This window comes from Lepisosteus oculatus, chromosome 5 (assembly GCF_040954835.1).
Source record: "Lepisosteus oculatus isolate fLepOcu1 chromosome 5, fLepOcu1.hap2, whole genome shotgun sequence".
Classification (NCBI taxonomy): Eukaryota; Metazoa; Chordata; class Actinopteri; order Semionotiformes; family Lepisosteidae; genus Lepisosteus; species Lepisosteus oculatus.
The window spans coordinates 42,268,273-42,290,086 of record NC_090700.1 but is presented as its reverse complement, the minus strand read 5'-3'; the positions used below and the strand labels follow the sequence as shown (position 1 = coordinate 42,290,086).

Genomic DNA, 21,814 nt, shown 5'->3' with positions numbered 1-21,814 from the left:
GTGAAACTTTGCAAATAATTAATTTCTGAAGGTGTGAAACAACAATTGCCAATTGCATACCAAGTACAACACTTATGAGCTTCTTGAAAATGCAGGTTTGTGATTAGATGTGGCCTTGAGACATATCAATACATATTTAAGTAATAACTTGCTTCTTTTTTAATGTAGTGTAAATTACTTTTAATAGGAAACATGGTTGTTTTATTGACAGCTATTCATTATTCACAGTAGACTTACCTTAATATGTCCTCCAAACGTATCATAGTTAAAAATATCACAGTGATTTTCACCATAGCAGGAGCTTTCCATTTCACTTTTAACAATAATATTTCTGCTCAAGAGCCCAACTTCTGCCCTCATATCAATCCCATCTACGATTTCTCCCATGTGAAGATAACGAGGTTTCCCTGTCAAAAAACATAGCATGTCACATTAGAGGCAACTCTCATGAAATGGGCATAATTTCTAACTGAACGGCATTCTCCATTGCTAAGGGATCTCCAGTACCTGATGCAAGCATACATCCTAGAAAAAGCATCTGTGAGAGGTTGTAGGGCTTATATTTGGTGAAAGAGATCCATTAAATACTTATCCAGTTCAGGGTCACAACCCAAAGCCTATCCTGGGAAGCACTGGGCACAAAGGTATCCTACCCTGGATGGGATGCTAGTCCATTGCATGGGACACAAACTTTGCACTCATGCTAGGGTCAATTTGACGAAAGCCAATTGACCTACCAGTATGTCTTGGACTGTGGGAGGAACTCGGAGTACCCAGTGGAAACCAATGCAAACACATGTAGAACATACAAACACCGCAGATAGCACTCCGGGAAATGAGCCCAGAGCCCCAGCGCTGCGAGGCAGCAAAGGTAACCACTGTGCCACAGTGCTGCCTGGTGAAAGAGATATGCAAGTTACTGAAAACAAAACCATAAGGACTGAGCAAAAGCTCTTCATCTTTAGTGATCAGATCCATTTACAGTAGTTTCTCCCACTGAATGGCTTTGGCTGAGGGGGCACAGCTGGAACACATGATGGAGGTAAGAGAGACCTGCAGGACACTGTATTAGACAGCTGTGCCCAGGCAGTGATAAATGACAACGAGGGATGTACAGAAAGCAATAAAGAAAGAGACAAAACACTTGAATATTTGACAGTTTTGACATGTTCAGCTGCCAAACTGGGTTACATCTGAGGTTCCCAGATCAATAATCCAGTTCTAGCAAAGATATGGACTATCATTAATAATAATCTATCAATTAGATCAGATGTTTTCAACCCAGTTCTCAGAATTGTCACAATCGTCAGTGACTTAATCAGAATTTTAACTGGAACAATAATGTGTTCAAGCACACCATCTTAATCATTTTGTTTTCAGCTGAAACAGTTATAAAAAGGCTTGGATGAGTCAGACTGTCAGCTTAATCACCCATAGCTGAGCCAGAAATAAGACACAGAAGACCAGGGTCAAACCTAAGAATTTACACCTTACATACTGTAAAGCTTTTTGACTTAAATACTGGAAGATAATAGGTTAGAGACTTCAGAAGGGAGGAATTTATGCATTAGAGGCTTTTCAAAAAATGAAATGGTGAACCTCAGTGTGCTGCAATCAGATTTAAAAGTAGTGAAAAGCAGGTAAATGCATACCATCAATTTTCACCTGGTTGGTTTTGCACTCTGGACAGGGAAGAAGACTGAACTCTTCTGCCTGGTGCATGGAATAATCTGTACTGGCAATCACTATTCTGTCCCCAGGTACCCAGCTTGTGACATCATCCACCAAGTCTACAACAATACCTTTCAGAGCTTCCACTTTAAACCCTATGTGAGGTGAACCTGAATAAAAGAAGTATAAATATAAAAGTGTTATTTAACACAAAGTCTCTCAGAAGTTTGTACAACTGGCTCTAACCTCTGCCAATTTAGCAGTACTGCCATAATGCTGCTTCCTTGAAGGCAGATAACTGTAACTCAGTGTCAGGGTTGTTGAAAATGACTCCATTTGTCATTGTCCCTTTCTCTTGCACAACTGATTCTTAGCTGTTTATCATCTGCACTGCTGGTTTTCAGAGCAAATTAACTATTAAGATAAAACAACAAAGATCTTTATCTAATATAGCATGAAAAAAATATATAGCTTGATCTGATAAGTTTTCTGACAATTGCAGGCAAGCAAACATAAAATGTCATATTCCAATAGAACAGGGACACTAAACCTTTTACCCATTCACTATAGGCAGTGACTGTGAAGCGAGTCCCATCATATGTCTGAAATTCTCTCCTAGCTATAGCAGCACCAGTGGTTCCACTCATTGTATAGGGCCTCCGGTTCTCTGTCGTTGAGAAAGGCCCCCCTCGAAGTGTACCTACTAGTGCCCAGGGCTGCCTAAGGGAAAGAAATGACATTCAGCACTCTCTGCGTCTTTACTTCCCATGAAACACAAATGTACAGGCTGGACAAAGACATGGTCACCTCACTGATGAATGGCCTCTGCAAATATTGGATCAAGGCAGGCTGACCAGAAGGCTAGTGGGTTATTATTTCACCACGATCCCATCCAGCTCACTGACAGGCAGGCTCACAGGAGAACAGTAAACCCTGTGATTTGCATTGTTAAATATATGTATGGCTTCCTGACTTCAGCTATACAGTACATCCTGGCAAACGAGATTGTCATTGTTTTTATAAGGGAGAAGTCTGGAACACTGCTGGCACAGGGCCCTGTTCTTGCACAAAAGAAACGTACCATTATTTGCGGAATCTGAAGGCAGGTGCATAATACAGTGCCAGCAAAGAAATGCACCAGCTCACAGAAGAGATCAAGAAAACAACCAGAAGGGAAGTATTTATTTTAGATCAGCCTGGAAGGTATTTGCAAAAATGTAGAAAACACACAAAATTACTTGAATTAATCAGGTTTTTACTCAGTAGGAGATAGGAAACCTCTCTTGTTTTTACATGATAAAATCTTCTTGTTAACTGTTTTCAATTTAAAAAGCCCTTGCACAGGTTTCTGTCTTATAAAGCCCTTGTCTATTATTCATTTTCGTGAGATAGTTTTTTTCTGCTTAAACAGCCAGGGATCCCTTCGCTTATTTCAGCTTTATAGCACACGGTGGGAAATGAAGCATGCATTTGAAGAAACCATTTTACTAACATGGAGCTGTCCATGGTAAAGTGAAAACAAGCCACATGAGTACACAAGACATAGAGACTACTTTTCTTATTCACTAATGATTAGTTTTTTCCAATAATCCAAATCTGATTTGAACTCAGACAAAAAAAAAAATGCATCAGTAAATGCATCTGGTTACTGAAGAGGGCAAATCACCAAGGAACAAAAGAGAAATTTTCAGCCTTACCTGTACCCGAGGTGCTTAATGAATTTACTTCCCAAAACTTCAAGGATGTATTCCCTGGCCTCAAGGGACAAGCTCTTGGCAGCAGAGTCTCCTACTGCCATTGCCAGAATCACTCCCGCAGGCTGGTTACTGAGGAACTCCTTCAGTCTTCTGCTTTCGTTCGCCATCATGTGAGTGTCGAAGCGCTCGGAAGACAAGACTTGACCCGTTCCATCATCCACCACCCTGACATTTATACCCCTGCTTCCCCAGTACCTCTCAAATTGATACGGGCCGTGTTGCAGACCCATCGGGTGCAGTGTTCTTGCCAATAAAGTCCATGAAAGAGGTTTTTTCCCATGCATCTCCAGTGTTCCACCCTTGTCAACTCCGATGAACTTCCCACCGAAGTTCTCAACAGTCAAGCCTTCTGTAGACATCCCGTACAGGGAAATAGTGGCAGAACCATTGTAGGGACACTTTTCTGAACCAATGTGCAACACGCCACCATCCCTAATGAGAATGTACCTTGTTCTCAGAATGATACTGTCTTCTGGGTTGTCAGCAAACACCAGTACCCCTTAAATAAATAAACAAATGACCTGGTGTTTGAATTGATACCAGGAAATACATAAGCTGTATTGTTTCAGTGTAATATACTGTATTCATACCTAGCCCCTGATGGCATGCAGACAGAACATTAAACGTGATTCAGATCTTTGCTTCATTTTTAAGAATAAGAAAGCACAAACAAAACTGCCCAGACTTACCTCCACCCTCTATCACAATAGAGTGGACAGTGGCAGAAGATTCCAATTTAAGGAATAAACCAGCTCCAATCACAACTTTCCTGCTTCCGTCATGTCCAGGGCGCCAACTCAGCAGATAAGGGTTCTTATCGGGGCATCTGTCTGAAACAAACTCCTCAATTAATACTATACTGTGCTGTTCGGTGCTTGCATTGAATCAAATAGCAAAAAATATAAGGTAACATACAAACCTTCGGACATGCACTCTGAAGTTTTTCGCTCCACGTTGCTGGCTGGGCTTGCTGGCTGCTCTAGAGCCCTGCACTTGATGCCCCCGTAGCTTGGGGGCAATCAGGCGCGCGCCTGTACTGTACCGGTTCAGCGGCGCAAGAAAATGCCCCCCGGAGAACTGGAGGCAGGACTACATACGTGTTGAGTCACGATCGGACAAAATATTGCGTTTAAACGAAGTAGGAGGGGAACCTCAAAACTGTCCAAAACAATCACGCGAAACGTCAGTATTGAACAGTATTTTCAAAGCACAGTTGCGACCACAGAGCATTTCCTATTTGGAACTTGTCCCCGACACACAACGTAAGATGTTGCCACGAAACCCCGAGCGAAACCTTAACCTCAAATTACCCTTCCACAGAAAAGTAACATTCTTTTTTTTATCATTCATTCATAATACTTGCAAACCTTAACCCATTCGACGGCGTATATGCATTTTGTTTGATGTAACAGTGATCATGACAAGGCAGCGTTACTGCATCTATCAGTGTTTTACACGACTATACAGTAACAATACCATCAGTGACAGAACAGCCTGGATAGAAAGAGAGCAGTTTAGATAACCACGTTCACGTTAAGGCACACCTGGTAAATGAACCATTCTGCACTTAAACACAAACACTTGCACCTCTCCCGCTTTCTTACCGAGACAGCGGAGCCTCCCTCCTGTACTGTCCAGGGCACCGACAAAATGTCACAATTCTTCTCTTCTTGTAAATACTGTACACCTGTGGCTCTGAGACCAAGAGCGCACCGCTTGCCGGGGCGATGCGAAAAGATAGATGTTACTTGAGTTGCTTCAAATCCAAAAAAAAAAAAGGGACAAGGACTCCAACCAAACCTACGTCGACTTTTCAAAATACGGGTTGTCTTGTTCCGTTCTAGTTGCAATATAAAGAGACTGAGACTGGGAAGCTCTTTTTGTAAGGACCGAGCGCAGGTCCTCTTATTTATACTGATCTCCCCGCTCCAGGTTGGCACAGGGACAGACTCTGTTTACAACAGCCGGGAGAGAACCTCCTCCCCGCCGCGCGCCGATTGGCCAGCGGGGTGTTCCTCATACTGAGCATATTTCTGTCTTTACCCCTAATTTAGTGTAATAAGCACTTTGTCTTTACAAGGCTACAAAGACCGAATGCACAGAAAGGTGTAGAACGGTTGTCATGCAGAAGAGCACAAAGTTGTTCATGAAGTGTAACCAGCTATCCACGAAATAACAAATACATCAAGACGGTGCCTTCTAACAACAAATAGCTGAATACCTATGAACTAACGGCGAATTCCTACATGGACTTCAGTGCTGTTTATCACTTTGCAATTTACCGACATCTCTACGACGGCTACGTACAGTATCTTCACGGTTTAGTACAAATCTGCTAACATGAAATTTATACAATTAATGTCAGAATTGTGTTCATCTTCACAACCACCAAAATCGCTGATTACCAAGTTTTTCTTTTAGTTTGAAAAACACAGGGGTTTTTTAATCGCAAAGAATATATTACGGGTTCAGTATTCAAGTGTTTGCCTGATCACTGAAGACGCGGGGAACATTACGCTATAGTTACTTATCAACAGAGTACAGAGCTATCCCAATTGATTCAAGTTCATTATTGCTCTGAATCTAAGGTTGAAATTTACCACAGTACTGAATACAGCTGTATATCGGACCTTGATACGCTACTGATCCATGATTTTAATAATTATATGTTACCCCTCGTGTAAAAATACCTATGATCTTTTTATGTTTCGCGAATCCTGATAATAAATCACATACTGTTAAAAGTCCAAACGTACAACAATTGACAGGAAAATCCTGAAATGCGTTTTTATTCGTTCGGATTCGGTATATTGGCTCTGTGTGTTTTGAAAACAGAATTGCAGTGTTTGAAAGTTCAAACGTTCATAAAATATCAAAGACAGCTTTTATGATTGTCGTTATTCTAAATTCTTTCTTTGAACTTCAATGTGCTAATCTCATATTACTCACTTAGTTCTTTCGGTTCTGACAAATTAGGATTCTTGTTATTGTTAATTTGCTGAGAAGGTAACACGCATGTTAGTTCATTTCTCAGTCCAGGTAATTTTCCTTCAATTAATCAAGGAAAGAAACGTAGTCTTTCCAGTTCTGAGTCAGCACCTGTTTCTAATGAACAGGCTGGAATACAGAAGTCTTACAGGTTATGACATTTTATTCGGTGATTAAAATGGTCGCTATGGAATAAGACTGCAGCTCATATCAGATTAGCTGTTAATTTCCACATGAAATAGTACAATAGATTTTTTTATCATTGTTTTTAATATAGTGAAACATATAGTGACGTTCTCTGAATCCGCTCTAGTGCATCTGAGTCAATCTTCTGAAAATGATTTAAAAAGAAATACTTGTAATAATATCCTTAAGTAAGTTTTGTTTCAAATATTATATAGAAGATAGTTTTACGACATGGTACAACTGTATGTACTGTACAGTAATTTAAAATACAAATAGGGATAAAATTCCAGTTATGACCCATAGAGGCCGCCCTTATCATAAATGTAGATCCGACTAGGACCTTGAGCGTGTTGTCTTATTTAAACAGGAGAGGGTGAGGGAGCCGGTAAGAAGTAATCATGGTGGTTTAAATTGGTAGATTATTTAGTGACGCAATGGCATTCCATAGCACAGTGATACTGCCTTACATTCTAGACAGATGTACACAGATTGCATTATAAGTGAGATGTTCCGAATGTTTTATTGTTTATTTGAAACTTCAAACTGCATTTGAAGGTCATCATGCAATGCTTTTAGCTCTGATTCTGTAGAGGGTACAATATTCATATTTGTGCTGGTGGCGAAAATGTGTGGTAAGGAGGTGACTTTTTTGGGGATAGCTAACTGAATCCAGTGAGCCTTGTGGGCAAAGGTTGTAGTCATTGTTTACCACAACAATGCAGTAAGTGCATTATAACATTGTCAAAACAAAAGGAAGGACAGCACTATACTGTACTGTATATCAAAAAGAGGTTTCATGCACTGTAACATAGCCTAGAGCAGTCAAAGGTTTTCAAATTCATGTGTGTCAGACACACAAAAAAAACCTTCACGGGGCACAGTGTGAGGAGTATGTTATAGACCACCACATTCAGTTTCTTTTTATGCAGTCCTATATAATGAAATCAGAAATGTGTGTGTAAAGGAAAATGTTGTTATAATGGGAGATTTTCATTTTTCTTGAATTATATTGAAGATATATTGGGGGAGTAATTATTAAGGATGTCACAAAACGAAGCTGTGCTAGCAGACGTGACTACTGTCTTACTCAGCTTGTCAGAGCAGTTCCTAGAGGGATTGCTTCTATTGAGAGGGGATTTTCCAATAAGCAATACAGAGTGAGGACAACAGGACAGAGAACCACTCGGGAAAGTGACCATAATGTGGGATGCTTTACTACTGTTTACAATTTCATTGTATGACTCTAAAGGAATCAAACTGTTTAAATCAAACTGTTTAAAAGAATTTAAAAGTCACAGGATAGCTGTGGAATCAGTGGAGAATGGATAGCAACACTTTAAAGGTATTCAATGTCAAATACACAACAGTTTTGTTCCAAGAGTAAGAAAATCAAAGGCTAGAATGCAGTGGCCCAAATGGTTTAATAAATTAATCAGGAAAATAATATACAGAAGAGAGGGAAAAGAGAAACAAGGAAAAGGGGAAAACTCATGGCATTATTTTAAAAGTTAAAGAACTGGAGGACAAGAAATAGTAAAAACAGGTCAAAAGGATAAGGTGAAGGCCAAGAACAGACAGTATAATGAAGTTGTTTCAGTATTAGAAAACATTTGTAAAGGAGATCTGTAAAAGAGATAATAATGGGTAACCTCTACATGATGAAAAGATGAAGGCTAATGTGTTAAATAAATGTTTCACTCAAATATATGCCAGTGAAGACAATATGGCCCAGACTGAACAAAGATAAAGTCCTGTATTAGACTGCATTAGCAAAAAAGTGGAAGACACACAGGTACTAGGAACACTTGAGATTAACCAGTCCTGATGGCCTGATGGTATTCTAGAAATTGTATTTAAGGAAAAAAGAGATGTTATTCATAAGGAACAAGTAAAAGGTTTATTCCATGCTGAAAAGATAAGAAAGAAAACAACGTTTCGTTCTTCAGGTGTGAGCTGATGTTATTCATATACCATTAACAGAATTCAGGCGACAGTCAATGAAGACAAGATTAATTGACCAGAAAATCTAGATTCGTGTACAGCAAGTAAACCAGTTGTGCTTTCAGATGATAAGAAAATAGAGGATTAACAAACACAAGAAAAGTAAATGGCTAATGGAGCAAAGCCTTCTCCACGTAGCCCCATGAGTCCATTCTGATCAGAATTCAGTACAGCTGCAAGACATGTATCTTTTGAGTGTAATCTTAGCTCAAGGATAAAAACTGTGCTTCTTAAATAAAAAAAATAATGACAGCACAAATTAGAATCGATTCTGCTTCACTAGGCACATCACCTGGAATAGATGATCACCTAAGAGAAGCTTTGTAATCTGAGTTTGTCTATGATAAAATATATCAGTAGCTGGAAAATTAATATATCACATGGAATACACATATATTTCCACTAATCAACTGTAACCTAGAGCTGAGGTCTACACATTCTATGTATTACTGAAATGCAGATTTTTCTGCAACATAAACCATAGCATAATTTGTTTAATCATAGAAAAAAATTAGGCTATTAACAGTTGTTTCTGCATGTGCCTGAAAGGGCAAGAGATGATGTTGTACTTAAATTGAATCTGATACATTCATAAAACTGTCCACTATTCCTTCAGAGAAGCAATTCCTTCAGCAATTCCTACAATTCCTTCAGTTGGCTGACGTGTTCTCAAGCAGTAGCCTGAGGTAGTTTGTGTGATTGGTAATTATGTGGTTGAAAAACCCAACAGTGATGAGGTAATTCTTTCAGCTTATCATCTTGGCCGTGGGAGTCAACCCCTTAAGTTCTGTATTAATTTCTGATTTTATTAAATCCCATAGCTTTATAACCTAACATAACTAATTAATTGGGTACGATATAAAGTCATGTCTGAATCAGGTGCTAATTGAAAGGTGCCTGCAGGGACCCAACAAAATAAGGATTTGAGCCTCCTCCACTTTTTGATGAGATAAGGGGGTGGTCAGCAGTTGAGTCTGAGCTGAACTTCTAGCTGCCCTAAGAGCTGAAACTTTGAGGTCACCAGAAGTAATACATTCCTGTAGTCATCTTGTCCACTTGCTGTATATCCCCAGAGCTTTTCCTGAGACTTTACTATCAGGTGTTTAAATAACAAGGTAGATCTTGGGGGCTGAGGCTGGAAGACCCCACCCTACATAAAGATCAGAAACATGAGTTTGGTCTTCACCATACAGGTGTGTGGAAACAAGTCATTCCACGATCTAAGGAAATATGTGAGGACCTCAGAAAAAGAGATATTGATGCTCATCAGCCTGGAAAATGTCACAAAAACATTTCTAGGAATTTGGAAATTCACCATTCTACTGTGCAACAGATAGACTACAAATGGAGAAAGTTCAAGACCACAGGGCTCTACCTAGGAGCGGTTGTCCTACCAAAATCTCTCTACGAACAAACCAGAAAATCATCAAGGAAGTTAGAAAAAACCACAGGGTAACATCCAGGGAACTGCAGGCCACTCTCGTATTATGTGACTGTTCGGGACTCACATATCAAAAAAAGACTGAAACAGAATGATGTTTATGGAAGGATAACAAGGAGAAAGTCACTGTTATCCAGAAAGAACATTGCTATCTGTCTAACATTTGCAAAAGAGCACGCAGGTGATCCACAATGCTTTTTTATGGACAGAGTCAAAAGCAGAACTCTTTGGTTTCAATGAGAAACACGATGTTTCACAATAACAAAACACTGCTTTCAGACTGAAGAACGTATCCCTACCCTCAAGCATAGTAGTACAAGTGTGCTGGTTTGGGGCTGCTTAGCTGGAAGCCTTGATATCATTGATACAGCCATGAGTCTGTATTGTATCAAAAGATTCTAGAAGAGAATCTCAGGTCATCCATCTGTGACCTGAAGCTGAAATGAAAGAGGGACTTGCAGTAAGACAATGATCCTAAATATACAGGCAGATCTACAAAAGAATGGCTGCAGAAGAAGAAAATCCCCATTTCTTAACAGCCTAGTCAAAATCTGGACCTAACCCCCATCGAAATGCTGTGGCAGGCCCTGAAGACAGCTGTCCATGCAAAGTGGTACTCAAATGTAACAGAGCTGAAGGAGTTCTGTAAGCAGGAAAGGGCTGAAATTCCTCAAAAATGATATCAGAGACTGATCAACAGCTACAGGAATGTTTCAGTTACAGTCAATGCTGCTCAACAGGGTGCCACCAGATACTGAATCGAAAGGTTTACAAACATTGGCACACATAGATATTGAATGTTCCATCATTTGAAGATATATATAAATGTTGAAATTGTGTCATGGTTTGTGTCATTTGTTTCATCAGGTTAAATTTATTTATTATTAAGATTTAGATAAGATCTCATAACATTTCAGGTTTCAAATGTGAAAATCCTAAGTGATTCAGAAACCTTTTCTCGACACCGTAACCTAAAGAATACCTCAAGTATTAAAAACAATGAATGGCACAAACGTGTCCTATTTCTGGATCTGGATGCAGATCTAGATCCTAAAGTAACAATTCTGGTGTACTTCAAGGCGTTTCACTAAAGTACTGCAATGGCTAAGCTAAACTCCCCTTTGTGTTTTAAGAGGATTTGCCCATTATAATTCTGTACAGAATAAAATACAGTCACCCATGAGAGGAGACCATTTGGCACATGTAGCCTGTGTGGTAGTTAGTATCTTATTGATCTGAGGATCTCAGCCATTTCAGTCATCTACCCATTTCTTAATGAAAGCCAGGGTTTTGGTTTCAACAATATGACTGGGTAGCTTGTTTCACACTCCCACAACTGTTTGCATAAAGATGTGCCAAGTGCAGCTCTTAGTTAGAAATGCACTTCCATGTAGTTTCATCTGTGTTTGTATTAAAATCCATGTATTAAAAATGGATACAGTAGCTTGTGTTTCAAAGAATGCAGGTGTCTTAAGCTTTGTTCGTCTCTGTCTAGCCCGTGCAAATTTGTATGCGACCTACCTGCTATAATTTCATTTATTATCTACTTGTTGTGTCTGGTCACTTGGTCTGCTGGGACATATGCCAGGTTTTAGACAATCCCTGACAGTCCTGATTAGTTTCTTTGCACCAGGAGCACTGCTGGTGTGTTTATTGGCATCCTATTTCATCTCACCTGCCAGACTGTCGTTTTACATGCCTGGCAGTTTCAGGCTAAGACAGCCTCTTAATCAATTCACTCTGTAGAACTGGAACTCAGTTAAAGGCAAGTAGAAGTGTTTTCTCTTCTCATTATGGAAACGTATTTTAATGTAGTTCCTTATTTTTAAGCTCCTAAATAGGACACATCGTGTGTTGGAATTTTTCTGCACTGCATTATAGTTTTCTTTTAGAGTTTCACATTCACTCAAAAGACAACGCTGCCTCTAAACCTGATTGTACCCAAAACCCGCAGGTGAACAAAAGCCTCCAGCCCCAAACATAAAACACAGTTAATGTTCACAGCCTGCTGAAGCCGCAGGCTGTGCCTGTATGCCACAGTAGCCTGGGCTGCCTGTGTGTAATTTAACAAGTAATCGAGCGAGGTAACCAAGGATAGCAAGGTAACCTAACAGCACAAAGCTCAGAGGCAATCTGGCATGATACACTACCTTAGTCATGGATCTTCTTAAAAATGTGTAAAGTGAAGCCAATGCAGGTTGTAGCTAATATGCATTTAACAACAATAACAGCAAACAATAATGTATTTATGAAAATCAGAAATGAAACAGATAGAAAATGACAGTGAACTGATCTGAGGACTATGAGATTATTTACCAAAGTGCTTACATCTGGAATTAGCATTGTTTTTCCTGGAACTGGACTGCCCCAGCAGAAATGCTGGCCTTTGCTTCTATTGGCTGGGACAGACAGGTAAACATCTTCCTTTCTGCATTCTCAAAGAAAGTATATTTATATTCCCTTTGCTTATTTATCCAAATTCCAGTTCTATTTGTACAAATGGTATGAATTTGTGCCAGTGTGAGAAAGACTTTTACAAAAATGTGCTTTAGTTGTTATGTAATTGGGTCCAAACATTTCTATATTGAAAAAATAAAAAGTTAAATAATTTGAATTAAAAAAGTGCTAATTATGTGAATTTCGTGGGCAAATTTCAGTCATTTTAATTCAGTTGCACTTGCTGTTTAGAATGCCAGAGAAGTTTCCAAATCCAAATTCATTCATCCCCTTTATGAACTGTGCCTAAAAGTTCATTTGTCAAGGCAAACTAGGTAGAATCAATATTATTTCATAGAAAAACACATCTAAATATGAAGATTTGAATGATTTTCAATATGGTTTGTAAAAAGAAATAATTTGTCAAAACTAGTTCTATTTCTAAAATCATGATCAACTTTATGAATACTCCAGCAATCAGTATTTGCAAACTCTCCCGTAGCTCTGATAACCTTGAAGAGGAGCTTCCTGTTGCTGTCTAATGGGTTCTTCAACTAATCATGAGGAACAATCAATCATGTCTCCTTACAGAACATGTCTACCTTCATCAAGTTGCAAAGTTTGCACGTTATCTATAATCTTTAATCTGTATTCTGCTTTCTTCACATCAGACCATAAATGTTCTGTGCTAGACAGTCTAGATCATTAACTTTCAAGTACCTTCAACTTTTGTGTCACTGAGCTTGATGCATGCTGTAGAAAAGGTATCAGTTCGTGGCAAAAATATTCTGGTAAACTGTTCCTCAATTCTAACAAAAACACCAATACCATGAAAGGGATAACATTCATTTTTTTGGTCCGGCTGAGAGCTAGTTATTCGCTCAAACCAATTTTTGTCCACTCAATTGGGTATAACTTTCTTATATCCCCTTCTTGGTGGGTTAACAAACATTTCTTTAGCCTATAACATCTAGATGATGGAAACCTTAGTCAAAACTGGGATGTCATATGGATTTCTTTAGCCAACACCAGAGTTATTGAGGTGAATAATATTTTACCTTAGATCTTCAGACAGATTAGTTCTCTGACAATTCCCCCAACATGACACAGTTGTGAAGTATTTTGATTCACAATGAAATGTGTTCATCCTCCTTTTAATACCCAGTGGCAATATAGATAAATTCCAGAAGCTTCTATACATTTTCTGAGGCTTTGTGAAACTATCAGAAGACTAAAAACATTAGAGGATTAGTTTTACAGCATTTATTTTGAACACTTACAGTGTACAAATAAAACTGAACACTGAAATACAGTGCCTTGCAGAAATATTTAGACTGCTTCTGTGGTATCCTATTTTGTGAGATAACAGAATGATCCATACATTTTTGTAAAGTTAAAATATTCAAAACCTGAATGCTCAAACTAAAGACATCCAAGCGTAAAAAAATATCCTTACTTATCACTTCAGTAAAGTGTCAGCAAAACCTAAGAGAAAAAGCTGAAATGTGTTGATAGTATAAGTATGCAGACCTACTGTATTAACTTAACATTTATTAGGAGCATCTCTGGCAGCAATAACAGCTGAAAAGTCTTTATGGGTAAGTACCAACTTTGCACACTGACTTGGTTCAATTTTTTACCAATTACTGGTGGTAAAAATGTGCTCAAGCTCCTTCAGGTTGTTTCAGGATCTCTTATAGACAGCAGGTTTAAAGTGTTTCCATAGAATATAATTCAAGTCACGATTTTGAGCCACTCATGGACATTGTCCTCAGTGTTGCTTTGGCCAAGTGTTTTGGGTCATTCTCCAGCCGAAAAGGCTCAAGGCTTTCCTCTAAAATTTGCCTATTTTGCTCCATTTCCCCTCATCCCCATTCCCTGCTGGTGAGAAGCCACCCCATAACATAATGCTGTTTTATGAACCACCTTGGTATTCATGGTTGACTCTGAAATGGGGTACCTGACACTGGTCCTTACAAATCATGTGAACCACTATTAGTGCACACAGACAGGTTGCACTCAAGTAATTGTGTGACACATTAAGGATATTTTGTGCACCTTAATGCATTTAACCAATCCACAGGCATTTTTTTTCATATTAATTATTTACTTCTTTTTTCTTTGAATGTGTGGAGTATGTTGTATATATAAAATATTAATTTCTACCTCAAAGTGTCATGACAGCGACAAAGGTGACAAAGGTGTTGCAATGGTTAGCATTGCTGCCTCACACCTTTAATTCCTGCAGAGCTTTCTATGTGGAACTCGTACAGTATGTTCTCCCCATGGTCCCGTGGGTTTCCTCTGGGTGCTCTGGTTTCCCTCCACAGTCCAAAGACACCGTGGTAGGTTAATTGGCTTCTGCACAAACTGGCCCTAGTTTGAACATGTTTGTGTCTGTGTGTGCCCTGCGCTGGACAGGCATCATAATCAGGGAGTACCCCACCATGTGCCCGTTAGTTGGCTAGAAAACTCTTGCTGCCCTTCAACCCTGAAAATGGATGGATGGAAACTGGTCATGACTGCCAGTTTTAAAGCAACAAAAAGTGAAAAATGAGCAAGTGTCTGAATACCTTAGCGAGGCACTGGGTGTGCAATTATTTTCGAACTATTCATTTTCTTACATTTTTACAACAAATATTTGATTCATAACAATTGGAATATCTTGATGCATACCTGCGGTGTCTTTGCTTATTCTATTAGAACAGTTTATGAAGGGTGTGTATAAATGTGTAACGTTCCTCAGACAGATAGGTACCTACCATCGTTTTTGAAGATCGGCCTCAAGGAGGGCTTGTATGGACTTTGAATGAGTTGTTTCTGCAGAGCAGGAAACACTTCAGCCTGTTGGGCTGAAGTCCGCCTGCCTCCTTCCCTCAGGAAGAGCAAGGCCTGCTGAAAAAGCCACGGCTTGTCAGCCAGTGGAGCGCGTTTCAGAGGGTTAACCGGGTTGTGGTGTGCAGAGAGCCACTCCTCACAGCTCAATGGGGGCAGCAGATCCAGAGCCAGAGTTTTTCTGAAAGCTTTGGCCAGCATGTATTGTTGTGACAGGCGCAAGAGGGACTCACAGGACGCGTTTGTTTTCTTTTCCCTTTCCATGCCTCTGTTAGCACCGAAGATAGTTCCTTCCTTGCCCTGGCGGAGGTTGTTGTTCTGCTCCGTCTCTCTCCTTTGGAGCTCATGGCCGGCTGACCTCTGGCTGTGCCTCAACACTGAGCCACTGGATTCAATATCCCAGTCGCCTTCCCCTGCAACTAGAATTACAAGACCCACCTCAACAGAGGAAACACACGCTGGTGTTATAAGGAAGAGTGTGCCATTTTTTTAAATCATACTTGCAGTTAAAATCTTTTTGACAATATATTAATATTATGAAGGGCACAAAGAAGGGGGAAAAAAACTGTCATTCAAAACTCTACAGTTATTTAAAATCAGGTTTAACTTTTGACTGATATTGGTCAAGACTTCCATGGTACCGCTACAGCACAGGACAAAAGCTGTACTACCAGCAATGCTCATATTAGGATTGCAGAGTCATCACCACTGACTCACTGACTTACTAAGAACCCAATGAATGACCAATTCATTTCTAAAATTATTATTGACACTTCAAATCCAGAAATGGGCTATAGGCTTTCAAATAAAAAACTGAATACCTTTTAAGTCCAATACTCATAATATCTCTATAGTTTCAAATTGTACAACACATGTAGCACACTTCACCACTAACTGTGTTTTTCAAAAATACATATTACGTTTTTGTAATGAATGTTGTTTATGAAGCACTGCATGGATTGGAGCTTAGTGAAACAGCCAGGGAGCTCTTGGGTCCTGGGTTCAATTTGGGGCTGGGACACCTTATGTGTGGAATTTGCGTGTTCTTACTCAATGGGCTGTCCTTCCATGCAACATATATGTAACCTAGCATATGGCTGGGTGAAGTGGTGTCTTGAAATTGTCTTTGTGTACTGTCTCGTCCAGGGTGTAGACCTCTGGGATGAGCTCTGGGCTTCCACAGCTCTTATCAGGCATAAGTACCTTTCTGGAAATGGACGTCTATTAAACTACATTTATTAGTCGCGTGTTATTCGATACGAGCTTTGCAAGAATTATGAGTTCATTGAAAACTCATTCATCCTAACACACTAGTTTAGAGAATTAACCTAAATTCAGACAAAAGGGTGCCAGTACGTTTGTCTATATATACAGATAGTATAATAGGAAGAATTAACATTCAAGAATCTATAAGATGATGTTAATAAACACATAGTGAACAGCATTTTGTTCAAAATAGGATGTCTGTACTTCAGACTTTGACTATATTTATTTTTTTGCTTTGGAATAATAAGCTACTAATCATACAGTACAAAGAAAGAATAACTTAATTCATGCAGAAAGTGTGACCACAACAGGATTACTACACTCATAGCTTCTCTTGAAGTTCATGTTTCACTTCGGATTCTACGTTTTCAGGTTAAAAACAAACCCTTAGTCATTTTTCTGTGAATCTCGTGTTGGTGTTATTGCCGAAAGAGTCTTACCAACCTGCAGGAATTTCAGCCTGGGATCCCTGCCAGCTCACTGAGCAGAGAATGAGAACTGTGCAGATCAGAGCTCTGGGAGCACCTGGGGTTTTACACACAAGGGTCTTCTTATTCTTCTGAGAGCGCTCTGACTTCCACAGGCCGCACGGAGAGCAGAGGTCGCTGTGGGGAGAAGCGACTGGATCCAGAACTCCCATCTTTTTTGGCTTCAGGGACGCATCACAAGAACTCCTTCAGCAAGGCAGAACGGCAAACCTGCTGGTCAAGGGGAGGAAATGGAAGATTACTCTAAATGTGTCTCTGATTCTAAAATTTGAAAAAAAAAACAATGAGAGTTTTTATAAAAGAACACAAGTTACACATATATTCAAAGCACATCGAAAAATGCAATGTTTTACATGTGAGAAATACACCACTGAGTTATTCACATTTGCAGAATATAATTTTCCACTTTTTTATGCTTTATTTATTTTGGAACTGCTCAGAGAGGGAACAGACTGTTCTACACAGTATATGGTAACATTTTAGATTAACTTGTATGAATAAGAGCTGAATTGATATTCCATTAAAGATCAATTTACTATAAACTGAGGTTCTTTAGAATATTTATTAAGCATCCATAGATACACATACTAATCTTAACAGAACCTCCACTACTGTGGATCTTTATTAATATTCTACAGAACCTTAATATAAATTGACCATTAATAGTACATTTATTCAACCTTTATTTATATAACTTGATCAAAACTGAGGCACATCATTTTGCATGGTATAAAATATAATCTTAAAATGACAGAAAACAGGGCCAACAGGAAAAACTCCTCAGATACACAGAGCCTGTTTCATCTTTAAAATATATATATATAAAAAAAAGATTTGCAGCATTCAAGTGATGTAGCATTGCTGTTTACTCACTGTAAGTAAAGGCAAGAAAATCCCAGACTCTGGGCTAGGCAATTAGTCAAGGTTTCCAAGGAATTACTGTTATAGCACAGCATAAAGTTGTATTAGCTGTACGAACTAATACTAGCATTGCAGAATCATTACCACTGACTTACTGTGAACCCAATGAATATATATACTGTGCATCAAAAAACCTCCGTCAACTTAATTCCTGAAAGGGGGATATAAAACTCAAAAACATTTGATAACCTTTTAGCTCTAATACAAATCATGATTTAAATTGGTGACCTGTGTATTTTTGTCATGTAGTTTCCTTTTATATTAAAATAGAAGAGCAGCACTAACTGTGCATTAATAGTTCCTGTCAATACAGAATGATCTACCAGAAATCCACAGCTTTTACAACTGTGTAAAACACTGTGCCTGTGGTGTGATTCAAGGCCTGTACTAATTCACTGGGTCACAGGGTGGAAGGGTCACTCAGGTGCTTGAGGACAAGCCATGCTGAGCAGTTCTAGGCAGGCGAGGATGATGCACATTCACGATTCAGGATTCTTTCCTCCCTATGAAACGGCATGAGGAGTGTGGAAAGAGTTTTGAGTATTCAGACTCAGAATGCAGTGAAAGAGGCTTCTCAGTGTCCTGCACATGGGAGAAAGAAGGAAAATGAGATGGTCCTTTATACACTCTGGGGGCTGAATGACTCAGGTATATTATTATAATTTCAGCATTTCCTTGTAGTTTCCCAGGATCCTTGGCCTCCAGAGCAAAGGCACCTAAAAAATCCAGCTGTTGCTGTTGAAAACTCTGTGTGTGAAGATGAATCCATCACGGATTATCAGAATAGGCTTCCATAATCTTTGCAAAGAATTCAAATTCTGTGTCTCAAACCTGATGCAAGTGAAAAAGGAAAAAGAGTACCAGCGAGCATTTTAACACAAAGTCAAAAAGTCAAGAGGAAGTTTTGTGAATACATTTAGTAAAACAAACTGCAGTGTTTACTTTTATGAATTATTCTGTGGGAATTTATAAAACTATAAACTATCAATTTCTTTTTTTCATTTCATCGAAGACAAAGATACAGTGATGTACAACTACTAGTAGAAAGTAGAAAATAAAGAGTAAGTGCTGAGGTGTGTGTGCAAAAAAAAAACAAGTGTTTATCTCTAACTGATTTAAAGTAATTAAATGTTTTAAACAAAGTTCTACATTTCCAGTAAAGCTATGTGTTTAGTTCAAGTTACAATAAATAAATTAATAATTTCACGTTTTATCCTTTTTAATCTGTTTATTTCTTTTTTTTTACACGATAACGGCTACAAGAAAGTGGCTGTGCTTTCATGATTTGATTATGCAAAGAAGCCATTTTAAACCTCACACGTAACCCAGCACTTCCGCTTGTGTGAATGGCTGGGGGCATAAAAAGTGCACTCCACACATCATTACAACATACCAAAGCTTTAAAGTAGTTGCTGGAAAAAAAGATTAAATAAAACAAAGTGCCGAAACAATAATTTTACACTTTCCTCCAACCTGAGCTGAAAGAAACCAATTCCAGTTGAAATCTGAATATGCATGCATGTCACCTCTCATCAGCATTCACAGCAGTTTTAAAAAGAGAACAGGATTAATTTATCCATGACACAGGAGTGGTCATACTCACCTTTTGCCTCTGTAAAATGTGCAGAAGGTGCAACAATTGAATTGCATATTTATCAAGCGTGTTCCTCCTCTTGCTCAAAACCTAGGCTGTACCCTTGGTAACATTTCAATTTTTTTTTTCCATTAAAACTCGTGACATCTCATGCAGTGCCTGCCAAATCAAATCGCACTGAGTTTAATGAACTCCCAAACCACTGGTAAACCTTAGAGTGAAGCACACAGGAGCTCACTCCTGTTTTCCCTGCATCCCTAATTTTTCTCCTATGGGTCCTGTAACTAGACAGAGCCAGAGAAAGGTCTGAGTTCCCCTGGCATTCTTCAAGCGAGGTATGTCCCTCCTCCTGAAAGGCAATTCCTGTCTGGGATAATGACTGTATTTAAATCCATGTGGAACATATTCTAAGAGCAGAAGGAATTTGTGGTTTGCAGTAAAGTCTTTTTTCACCTCTTGCATTAATACATTATTATTTCAACCAGAAAAGCATTAGATTGAACAAAACACATAAACTGCAGCATTCAATAGTCTCCAATAGCCAACCAATTGTTTTGCCAGGAAAAACTCTTTAAGACATTAAGTCTACATATATGAAAAATGCAAGTTCTTGCACAGCCAAATCACTTTTTAAAGCCATTTACATTCAGCAGCAGGTTACTTACCCAATGCCAGCTCTTTCAGATGCAGAGCAGGAAATCACAGTGGCTCTATTTATAAAACTGGCTCTAACAGTTGAGCTTTTCAGCTTCAAGATCCTGATGATCATGTAGCCTTGGTTATCCAATGGGCCCTGAAAACCCAAACCCAAATACTATACTAAGAGCTCTAAATATAGATTTAAAGAAAGCAGAGAAGCTTTAATTCAGCTCTGCAGGCACACATTCCCTAACTTGCACAGAGAAATGCACTCCAGAAACACTAATCTACTGCAATCCGTCATCTCCATAAGACAAATGCATGGGCAAAGATTACATTACTAGCATTAATCTGCAACTAATCTAAGGACCTCCATAGTTTAAAAAAAAATGCTGTACATTATCTCAATCATCTCACTTACCGATGTTGATGGGATAGTTTCTTATCTGATTTGTTCGTTTCAGGTTTCTATAGTGGGTTCACCAGAAATTAAATAATGAATGTTTACTATGAGCAGATTTATATTTAAAAAAAATACCATTTAAAAATAATCTATTTGAAACATTAACCCAAATATTTTTCTTCAAAATATCACTTCAGAAAGCCAGGTTTTATTTCCATATACTCACATACACGCAAGTATGCTTAGATCTTTGCTGAACATCTTTAAGATATCCTCTATCTGGATTTAGGTGTAAAGATCTAAAATATTTAAAAGACCAATTCAATAAAATGGAATTATAAAATAAAAGGGGGTTAAATTTAACTGTATTAAGTGTTTTTCCACAACAATAAGACAACTTCAGATTTTTTCATTTTTCTTTGAGAGCAGAAAACAATAAGCATACAGTATGATGAAAAACACAAAATAGCAGCAGGAACACCTGAGGTCTGCATATGCAGTAAATATGTGAAATAAGCAAATATTTCAATCTTGAGACATTCTCTTTAATAGAGCTGGGAAAAGCATTTGAAATGAAACAGAGATGGAGAAATTCAAACTGGTGATGATCATTTTTTAAAAATGTCACCAAGAAATAGTTTTGGTAAAGCGCTATTTGTTTTTGAGACAAGAGCCAAACAGAACCTACTCAAAGTACCACAACTACCAGCTATCCATTAGGTATTTTTAAAGTTCCTGAAGGAGAGAAAGGTTAACAGTTGCTTAACATTAAGAAGCTTAACAAAGACATAGTCAAACACTAGCGTAGAACTTATAGAAGCGTTCTAAAAATGACGATTCCTGCTGGTTGACAAGGATTTCCAGAGGCTATGTCATCTCAAGCCTGCCTGTGTCCGTATTGATTCATTGTGAAATCTTGTTTGAATTGTGCATAGTCTTGCTCCAAAATAATCAGTTATAGATAAAAAGATAGAGAACATATAGCACCTTTAAACATAGCTTCTCAAAGGAGAGGAGATAACAGAATTAGAACAATAAAAAACAATCGTTTAGAAAGCAGTATACTGTACATAGGAGCATGCACGGACATCAATTACATGAAGGTTTTCAGTCTGGATTTGAAAGTGCTCAGGGAGGGTGATTCTCTGATATCTTTGAAGGCCCCGTCACCCGTAGTACTGTATGCGG

At 38.6% G+C, this 21,814-nt stretch overlaps 2 protein-coding genes across 5 annotated transcripts in view; both read right to left on the bottom strand.

The window, feature by feature from the left end:
* Nucleotides 1-5,383, bottom strand: part of LOC102687134 (cell migration inducing hyaluronidase 1) — a 75,815-nt gene extending 70,432 nt beyond the window's left edge. The window contains exon 1 of the mRNA XM_006628624.3: nt 5,033-5,383. The gene's annotated coding sequence lies outside the window, so the exon portion shown is untranslated. The remainder of the gene's footprint in view (nt 1-5,032) is intronic.
* The window catches only part of LOC102694927 (inactive cell surface hyaluronidase CEMIP2-like), a 50,105-nt gene extending 30,452 nt beyond the window's left edge, over nt 1-19,653 (bottom strand). The window contains exons 1-8 of one of the 4 annotated variants that reach the window (XM_015342919.2): nt 19,594-19,653; nt 17,026-17,279; nt 15,243-15,734; nt 4,118-4,258; nt 3,369-3,927; nt 2,222-2,391; nt 1,653-1,841; nt 238-407 (exon numbers count right to left, since the gene is read on the bottom strand). In XM_015342919.2, coding sequence (XP_015198405.2) covers nt 238-407; nt 1,653-1,841; nt 2,222-2,391; nt 3,369-3,927; nt 4,118-4,258; nt 15,243-15,734; nt 17,026-17,221 — 1,917 coding nt within the window. In that variant the 5' untranslated portion in view covers nt 17,222-17,279; nt 19,594-19,653. Of the gene's footprint in view, nt 1-237; nt 408-1,652; nt 1,842-2,221; nt 2,392-3,368; nt 3,928-4,117; nt 4,259-4,347; nt 4,433-15,242; nt 15,735-17,025; nt 17,280-19,593 lie in introns of those variants that run through there. The other 3 variants (XM_015342918.2, XM_015342920.2, XM_015342921.2) reach the window with 3 other exon arrangements.
* Nucleotides 19,654-21,814: the final 2,161 nt, after the last annotated feature.